Source organism: Staurois parvus, unplaced genomic scaffold (assembly GCF_062004578.1).
Source record: "Staurois parvus isolate SC_StPar_1 unplaced genomic scaffold, SC_StPar_1.0 ptg001058l, whole genome shotgun sequence".
NCBI classification, from domain to species: domain Eukaryota; kingdom Metazoa; phylum Chordata; class Amphibia; order Anura; family Ranidae; genus Staurois; species Staurois parvus.
In genome coordinates, this window is record NW_028318854.1 from 1614209 (window position 1) to 1623866 (window position 9658).

Below are 9658 nucleotides of genomic sequence, written 5' to 3' on the forward strand. Positions count from 1 at the left end.
GCACATGACATAAGATTGGTGGACTATATATACTTTGTATTGCACCATTAGGAAGACACCTCAATGTCACGGATAATCCATAAATATGCATGTAGCACCAGTGATTGCAATATCATGCTGTGGAAAGAATATTGGACTTATTCACTTGTTTTCATTTTTTATTTATTTATATATATATATTATTGATAGTGGAGCGCGACACCATTGGTTCTTGATTTGGTTAAAATGTATTTCTTTTTATCAGGACAAGTAGATTATCATGAAGGAAAGTAGACTGGAACCCCGATGTAGTCCCTGGACAAGTAGTTTGTACAAACATTTCCACACCCCTTTGCTTTGCAACTGCAGCAGGCATTATACCCACTGTTACTTTCAGTGGACTCTCTGCAGCTGCCCTTCAACCGCATGCCATGTACCTACAGAGTTCAAGGGTTTAAAGCAGGCAATGAGGAGGCGATACAATACTTACTCACAAATACTTACTGACAAATGCTCTCTGAAGAGTGAACAGAAAAAAGTGTCAGGAAGTGCTGGGTGTCAGTCAGTAAGGTGTCAGTCAGTAAGGTGTCAGCGGGTGCAGTCTGTCAGTCAGGAAGTGCAGTGTGTCAGTAAGGAGTCAGGAAGTGCAGTGTGTCAGTCAGTAAGGTGTCAGTGAGTGCAGTGTGTCAGTCAGTAAGATGTCAGAAATTAAAAGTGTCAGTAAGGAGTCAGTGAGGGCAGTGTCAGTCAGTAAGGAGTCAGTGAGGGCAGTGTCAGTCAGTAAGGAGTCAGTGAGGGCAGTGTCAGTCAGTACGGAGTCAGTGAGGGCAGTGTCAGTCAGTACGCTGTCAGTGAGGGCAGTGTCAGTCAGTACGCTGTCAGTGAGGGCAGTGTCAGTCAGTACGCTGTCAGTGAGGGCAGTGTCAGTCAGTACGCTGTCAGTGAGGGCAGTGTCAGTCAGTACGCTGTCAGTGAGGGCAGTGTCAGTCAGTACGCTGTCAGTGAGGGCAGTGTCAGTCAGTACGCTGTCAGTGAGGGCAGTGTCAGTCAGTACGCTGTCAGTGAGGGCAGTGTCAGTCAGTACGCTGTCAGTGAGGGCAGTGTCAGTCAGTACGCTGTCAGTGAGGGCAGTGTCAGTCAGTACGCTGTCAGTGAGGGCAGTGTCAGTCAGTACGCTGTCAGTGAGGGCAGTGTCAGTCAGTACGCTGTCAGTGAGGGCAGTGTCAGTCAGTACGCTGTCAGTGAGGGCAGTGTCAGTCAGTACGCTGTCAGTGAGGGCAGTGTCAGTCAGTACGCTGTCAGTGAGGGCAGTGTCAGTCAGTACGCTGTCAGTGAGGGCAGTGTCAGTCAGTACGCTGTCAGTGAGGGCAGTGTCAGTCAGTACGCTGTCAGTGAGGGCAGTGTCAGTCAGTACGCTGTCAGTGAGGGCAGTGTCAGTCAGTACGCTGTCAGTGAGGGCAGTGTCAGTCAGTACGCTGTCAGTGAGGGCAGTGTCAGTCAGTACGCTGTCAGTGAGGGCAGTGTCAGTCAGTACGCTGTCAGTGAGGGCAGTGTCAGCCAGTAAAGCTGTCAGTGAGGGCAGTGTCAGCCAGTAAAGCTGTCAGGAAGTGCAGAGTGTCAGTAAGGTGCCAAGAAGTACAGTGACAGGAAGTGCAGTGTGTCAGTAAGGTGCCAAGAAGTGCAGTGTCAGGGAGTGCAGTGCGTCGGTAAGGTGTCAGGGAGTGCAGTGCGTCGGTAAGGTGTCAGGGAGTGCAGTGCGTCGGTAAGGTGTCAGGGAGTGCAGTGCGTCGGTAAGGTGTCAGGGAGTGCAGTGCGTCGGTAAGGTGTCAGGGAGTGCAGTGCGTCGGTAAGGTGTCAGGGAGTGCAGTGCGTCGGTAAGGTGTCAGGGAGTGCAGTGCGTCGGTAAGGTGTCAGGGAGTGCAGTGTCAGTAGGGGGCGGCAGTGGTGTGTCGGTATGAGCAGTCATTCATTGGTGTATTAGTGCTCGGTATCCCCCCCTTCTCCTCCTCTCACCAGCTCCCTCAGTGTCCCCTTTTCGACTCCCCTGGCTTTCCTCTCGTTCAATTCCCGCTCCGCCTCCTCCAGCTCCCGGCTCAGTCTCTCCATATCCAGCTGAGGCCGCCCGCTGTATCCCGCCTTCACATGTTCATAGAGGCTGCTCGTCGGTTCTCCCTCGCTCTGTATCCGGCTGGTCGGTTCTCCCCCGCTCTGTATCAGGCTCGTCGGTTCTCCCTCGCTTTGTATCCGGCTCCTCGGTTCTCCCCCGCTCAGTAACCGGCTCCCCGCCGGCCACCTTTTCCACATAGACCGGGCACACAGCTTGGCCAGCATCATGCAGGCTGCCATCTTCACCGGGTACCCGGAACTGGCCAATCACAGCGTGAACCGGAGTCTCTGACACTACAAGCGGCCAATCATGAAGAGAGCTAGAACTTTGCAATTAGTGTAACCAATCACAGACAACCCGTATGACCCCTGCCGTATATTACACCAATCATGGAACAATATCTTTCTGTCGGTCAGAGGCGGGGCTCGATCTCCGTAGCGGACTGTTATTGGTGAAGGGGTGTATTTGCTCGTGAGATGGTAGGAGCTTCAATAATGTGATTGGACGGGAAGAAAAGTTTGCCCCTACTAGGCACGCCTCTTACAGCATTGACCCGGAAGTAGCCGCACATGGTGTACTGAACGTATGGGTTTGGTCTTGGGGGATCTTCAAGGTGAGTGAGGATCAGCAAGGCATGCTGGGACTTATAGTGTGATAATGAGTCAGTGATCGTGTAGATGTCTGTTCCTACTGTCCTAGTCACCTTCAGCTGAATTATTACTTTTATTTGTTATTAATGATTATTAGAATAATTTTGTGTTGTATAAATCTATAAAGTGCACATTTATAAAGTAAACAGTATCATTTTACATATTTATTACCAACTAGGGCTGAATTATTATCTTATCTGCTATTACATGTGGAATATTTATATAGTTCCATATCTGCCAATCCCTCCACTGCCTTCCCATTGCCCAACGGATAAAATTCAAAACATTAACAATAACATATAAAGCCATTTATAACTCTGCCCCAAACTACATCACCAATCTTGTCTCCAAATATCACCCAAACTGTACTCTCTGCTCCTCCCACGACCTCCTGCTCTCTAGTTCCCTTGTCTCCTCCTCCCATGCTCATCTCCAGGACTTCTCCAGAGCCTCCCCCATCCTCTGGAACTCTCTACCCCAATCTATCCGACTATCACCTGCTTTGCTCACTTTCAGGCGATCTCTGAAAACCTATCTCTTCAGGGAAGCCTATCCTGCCTTCAGCTAATAACTGAATCTTCTATTCCTTCTATCAGTTCATCCCCCACAGTTTTTACCTTTTGTACCACCAGCCCCTCCATGTTAGATTGTAAGCTCCCAGGATCAGGCCCTCCTATCCCTCATGTATTGAACTGTATTGTCTCCCTTTATATTGTAAAGCGCTGAGCAAACTGTTGGTGCTGTATAAATCCTGTATAATAATATGTGTAAAACACAATGTTGTGCAGTAATCTGAGTCACAGGATGCTCCTATATCTTTGCAGATAACATTTAACTGAGCCAGGATGTTCTTAGCTGGAGTTCGTAGCCTTGTCTGCGCCCCCTGGACCTGGGGTAAGTCTGTACAGCTGCATTGTCCATTGACACAGTGCCTAATGCAGGCCATAGTCCGCTCGATTATCGGCTGATATTCACACCGTTAGTGGGGCAATGTCATCGGCCGATTTTCACGGTTCTTCTCATTTTTTTTATCGGTCATGCAGGAAAATCTACGCAAAACGGACGTTTTTTGTAAGCATTGGTGGCAGCAGAACGACCGATTTGTCATTTTTCGGACGACAATTCGGTCGATAAAGGACCCATCTATGGCCAGCATTAGAGCACTTGATGCTTGAAGACAGAAGGGTTACTTCACCCCTCCCCCATCCTGGGGATAATGCTGATCTTAACCCCTTCTTACCCTTGACTAAAGACTAAAATAGCATACTCCTCCACCCTGCGAATCCAGTGCTGTCCTACTGTGATCTGCCACACAACAGTCCCGCACTGCACCAATGTCATCAGGAGGCTGGCTGTTTTTTGTTTTTTTTTTGGGGGGGGGGGGGGTTCTAGCAGCCAGCCCCTGATAACTCTCACTGAGCACATGTAGTGTTGCCTTCATAGTCTCAGAAAGCAGGGGAAAACATCGATTTTTACTAAGTGAGATAGCAAATGGTAAACAAAAAAAAAAAAATAGATTGAAGGGGGGGTGTGAAGGGGAGGAAAAAGATGGATAACTAGTTAAAGGATAAGTTCACCTTTGGGAACATGTAACCTGTTCCCACTGCCAGAGCTGCCGCCCACTCCGCTGCATAGAGTGACAGCTAGAGGGGGCTCTTCTCCCAAACCCCCTCCCATGACACAGAGTGGGGTTTCCCCTGCTGTCACATCGCAGCTTAAAAACCCCGCTATTGTGTTGGACTCTTCCCACACAGACACGTCATTCATTCACAGAAATCTGTGAATGAATGAACTACAAGTCCCATCTGCCACCACGGCAGATGGATTTGTAGTGTTAATAGGCTGCAAGTAGTCCATTCACTCTTTCTGAAGCTCTGAAACTGACAGCCCTTGCAGAGGTTTTAGGTTCAGAGGTGTAGGAAGTTTGCAGGAGCCTGATATTGCACCTGTGATTCACTGATTGCCAATGCTCTGCAGGCTTTTGAGAAAAAAAAATAACCATGTATTTTTTCTTGCAAAAGCATATGCATTTTTTTTTTTTTTTAAAGGTGGACTTATCCTTGAAAGGTACTCCATCACTAAGGCCTAGTTAACACTTGTGGTTGAGTAGAGAAACAAACAGGAAGTCAAACTGTGTTTTTACCACCCCTCTCCCCGACAGTGCTGCAGAAATGGTCTCCCCAAAGTATTTGGTGGGAAGTAGCACCCGCCGAACATGAACCATTCAAGTGAATGGTGTGGAGCCACAACTGCATGCATTGCACGTAGTTGCATGGCAGGGGTACAGGTTCTTGGGGGTTAAAAAGGACAGTGAGAAAAAGTAATATTCATTAAACAGAAAATGGGAGTGGATGTCCCCTTTAATGTCCTATATACAATGTCTTTAAAGGAAAAGTTCACCTTTAGGAGCATGTTACATCCATATCTAGGGTGTAACATGCTTCTATGTACCAACCGCCAGTGCTCCCCCCTCTGTGACCCCAACCGGGTATGCTCCCCCCACACCTGCTTGAAAATAGCATAGCCGTGCAAGGCTTCACTCCCTCGGCCAGTTTTCTGTAAATGGGTAGACTACAAGTTCCGTCGGTCATTGTGGCTGTCGACTTGTAGTTCTCAATTAACTGCAAGGGCGCTGATAAATGCTCTAGTAGTTCATTGATCTTCCTGCTCTCTGGTAACTGTCTACCCATATCATCTAAACAGAGCACTCACTACTCGTATTTCTTTTTTTCATTCTGAATATCTACAACCTACTTTTCCTTCATAGGACCCTCCTTCCTTCGGACAGTTGTGCCAAGTTACTCCGCTCTTCCACTTATGGCAAACATGGCTACCCTAAATCAGATGCATCGAGTTGGCCGACCCAAGAGTCCTCCCCGCAAAATAAATGTTTTAGGTGGCTGTCCTCAGCTGAAGGGTGTTATAGTGAAAATCATGATCCGCAAGCCCAAGAAACCCAACTCTGCAAACCGCAAGTGTGCCCGTGTGCGGCTCACCAATGGCAAAGAAGTGGTGGTTTTTATTCCCGGTGAAGGACATAATCTGCAGGAACACAGCATTGTCCTGGTGGAGGGTGGCCGTACACAGGACCTTCCCGGGGTGAAACTCAAAGTGGTGCGGGGAAAATATGACTGTGCACATGTTAAGAAAAAGTAGTAATGGATGTGGGGTAACCTGTCATTAATTTCGTACCAGTTACTGAGCCAGAGGAGTACACATCATCTGTACAGCAAGATTAAAGGAGCTTTTTTTTTTATTTTATTTGGGGTCATCCTTTGTCTTTGGCAGTTATTCTCTGTGCTATGGACTCTTGCTCTTGGTGCTGTGGTCTCCCAGATTAAAAATACAATTTAATAAGGGCAGCAAGACACTTGTAATGATTGCAGATGGTGGCCAAAATGGGAAAATAGGGTGCAGATATCTGAACTCTGGAACCATAAGGGAAGCAAGAGGCTGAAGGGCGATTTATCCAACCTGCAGCTATCAAGATCAGTTATGGAGGAAGTGATCCCTCAGTTTTCATGGACTTCAGGATTCAGTCTCTTGTGCATTTCTGTTTTCAAGGAAATTTCTGCTATTAAAATATGTGCATTTTGTAAATGTATTTGATTTTAAAAACACATTTTTCTGGGGGGAGGGAACTCTTGTATACATATAGGGACCATTATGGTGTATTTTGAGTTATTTCCATTTAGGAATTCACTTTCCCTACATTTCCAGGATGGTGCCAAGTTGCCAAAGACTTAGCACTAGCATGTTACAGTATCAGAATATAGGGAATTATACCATTGTTATGAAGTGTTGCTATGGTACTCAAGCCAGTGATGCTGTAGCCAGAACCAATGTCATCAGCTCTGCAAATTGGAAGCAGGATTTTGGGGGAGGCAATTTTTGCTTCTCCCTTTTCTTGCTCCCCGTATATATGATAGTGGGTACAGAAGTGTTAAATTGTTGAAATAGAATGTCTCACTTGCAACAATAAGGTTTGTACTGTCCTCAGTATCACCTTAGGCATTCTGCTTCCCATGGTTCTAGTTCTCTGGGGTGACACAGGTCTCCGGCACACTACTGCCTAAAAATGCAGCACCTCTTCTTGGGTCCCCTGCTGGCACTCCTGGCCCCTCCCTCCTGTTGGGTGCCTCCACAGCAAGCAGCTTGCGATGGGGGCAACCACTGCTGTATCCATTCACACATGGAGCCGTGGCCTGGCCCTGCCCCCTCTCTGTTCTGATTGGCTCATTGGCTGTGATTAACAGCAGTGGGAACCAATGGCTCCCGCTTCTGTCTCAGCCAATGAAAAGAGGGAGTCACGGGATAGCCGAGACTCCAGTGTACACTGCTGGATTGAGAAGGGGCTTAGATGAGTATTCGGGGGGGGGGGGGGCAATCCTGCACAGAGAAGGTTTTTTCCATCATGCAAAGAATGCATGAAGGCAAAATAAAACCTTAAGCCTTTAGAACCACTTTAAATGCAGACCTCTGGGAAAAATAAGTGAGCTAATCACAAAAGGAAAAATTGCCATTTTTGGGGGACGTTCCGTACAGAACACCCTGGGTTACCATATTACATAATTTGTTTTTTTGCAGAAAACTGCTGCAGATTGAAGAGGAAAAGTCATTTTTAATAACAAATTGCAACATGGCTTGGGTAGCAGTGTATTTTCCTATATTTTTTCCACAAAAATGGTTACCCTCTAACATCAAATCATGTAAACAAGGATGACTAAATAAGTAAAGAGTATAGAAGAGGCCATCAATTCAAAATCCTCTGTTTCTAGCCCCAGATCTAGATATGTCTGACAACCGCCAAAGGCCTACCACTCCTCTTCATCCCCAGGCCTTGCCCGATTTGACGGCTTGCCACTTCCCTGCCTGCCCTAATACCTCTCAAAGTTTCACTGACAATCTGGAGAGTGTTTAGCAAGTGGCTGATGTCCTATAGACCGCACAAAGACACCAATGGCCACTTTTCATTCAATAGCAATCGTGATCAGTACATACTATGTGACCACCAGCAGATTTCAGGCAACATAATCATCGCCTCCAAAAAGGGGCCAGATGTAGCCCTTTACCTGTCTTTTCTGGCCTTCGTGGTACTAATCCTCCCATTGACATTAGCAATGGGACATATTTCCTCCCACTGATACCAACGGTGGGGTACTATTCCCACTAGTACCAATAATGGGGCACTATTCCTTTCACTAATGTCAATGACGGGGCACTATTCCTCCCACTGACTCCAATGATGTGGCACTATTCTTCCCACTGACTCCAACGATAGGGTACAAGTCCTCCTATGTACACCAACAATGAAACACTATTCCTCCCACTGACTCCAATGATGGGGTATAATTCTTCCTGATGACATCAACAAAGGGGCAATATTCCTCACACATACACCAATGATGGAGTACGATTCCTCCCATTGGCTTCAACAATGAGCAATATTCCTCCCACATATACCAACAATGAAACACTATTCCTCCCACTGACTCCAATGATGGGGTATAATTCCTCTCGCTGACATCAACAAAGGGACAATATTCCTCACACATACACCAATGATAGGGCACTATTCCTCCCACTGACTACAACGATGGAGTACAATTCCTCCCTCTGACATCAACAAAGGGGCAATATTCCTCACACATACACCAATGATAGGGCACTATTCCTCCCACTGACTACAACGATGGAGTACAATTCCTCCCTCTGACATCAACAAAGGGGCAATATTCCTCACACATACACCAATGATAGGGCACTATTCCTCCCACTGACTACAACCATGGGGTACAATTTCTCCCTCTGACATCAACAAAGGGGCAATATTCCTCACACATACACTAATGATGGGGTATGATTCCTCCCACGTACACCAACAATGAAACACTATTCCACTGACTCCAACAATGGGGTATAATTCTTCCCGCTAACATCAACAAAGGGGCAATATTCCTCACACATACACCAATGATGGGGTACAATTCCTCCCGTTGACATCAACAATGAGCAATATTCCTTCCACATACACCGACATAAGGCAACTATTTCTCTAATGCCAAACATAGGGCATTATTCACTTACACTGACACAGGACATTTTCTACTACCACTGATCATAGTCCAGCCCTTCTACAGTCTGAAGGACTGTAAAATGGCCCTTTGTTTAGAAAGTTTGGAGACCCCTGCTATAAAGGATTACATAACGGGGTGTATTATACCTATTAAAAAAAAAAAATTACAGAGTTAATCGTCTTATAAATCTGCATGCGCACGGTTTGAGTACGAATGGGGCCTAAATAAAATGCTACTAGTCTATTTTTCTCTGTCAAATGTTATTCTTCATTCAGAATGAAGTGAATCAGGAAAGTACCACATTCCGGTTACTAGGTTGAGCCAAAGAATACAGTAAATAAGTATTTATTTCCTATGATCATTAGCATAATGCAGTATGTCCCTAATTCACACTATTCTGTATGAAGAAAAATATTTCACTGGAGAGAAAACAGCCTATAGTTTTTTAAGAAGAAAAGAAAGAAAGTAAGGCGTAGTTTCCCCAGTGTGATCACAAACAGAAAAAAAAGAAATAACTTACAAATAATTTAATTCTCCTCCACTCTATAAAAAAACACATTTTTTGGATGGAGGTAAGCTTTAAAGAGACCCTGTCCTCAACTTAAAAACTAAAGATAAAAAAAAGAAAATAAGTAATTTGAAATGCTTACTAGTAGTAATTATATCCTTTCCACAAAATATTCTTCCATTACCTGTGAGAGCCAGGAAATAGAGGATAAATACATTTAGGATAACACCACACCCCCTCACCCACGTGGAGGGGCAGGTCTAGAGGGAGAGCTACATTGTGGAGGTCCTTGGGCTCTTTTATTTATTTATTTTTTATTCCTCCCTGGTATGGTTGG

At 45.8% G+C, this 9658-nt stretch overlaps 2 protein-coding genes across 2 annotated transcripts in view; one reads left to right on the forward strand and one right to left on the reverse strand.

The window, feature by feature from the left end:
• Nucleotides 1-2364, reverse strand: part of SARS2 (seryl-tRNA synthetase 2, mitochondrial) — a 58022-nt gene extending 55658 nt beyond the window's left edge. Inside the window, exon 1 of the mRNA XM_089658224.1 lies at nucleotides 1993-2364. Coding sequence (XP_089514350.1) covers nucleotides 1993-2325 — 333 coding nt within the window. The 5' untranslated portion in view covers nucleotides 2326-2364. The remainder of the gene's footprint in view (nucleotides 1-1992) is intronic.
• A 210-nt stretch (nucleotides 2365-2574) lies between these two features.
• Nucleotides 2575-6340, forward strand: MRPS12 (mitochondrial ribosomal protein S12). The gene is made up of 3 exons (XM_089658225.1): nucleotides 2575-2699; nucleotides 3561-3630; nucleotides 5504-6340. The coding sequence occupies exons 2-3, from the start codon at nucleotides 3582-3584 to the stop codon at nucleotides 5890-5892; spliced, it is 438 nt and encodes a 145-aa protein (XP_089514351.1). The 5' UTR covers nucleotides 2575-2699; nucleotides 3561-3581; the 3' UTR covers nucleotides 5893-6340.
• Nucleotides 6341-9658: the final 3318 nt, after the last annotated feature.

Bases quoted from the DNA above. Each gene is read 5' to 3' on its own strand.
- MRPS12 (XM_089658225.1), top strand. From the start codon at position 3,582: ATGTTCTTAGCTGGAGTTCGTAGCCTTGTCTGCGCCCCCTGGACCTGG. The intron at 3,631-5,503 runs GTAAGTCTGTAC...TTTCCTTCATAG, and splicing joins CTGCGCCCCCTGGACCTGGG to GACCCTCCTTCCTTCGGACA.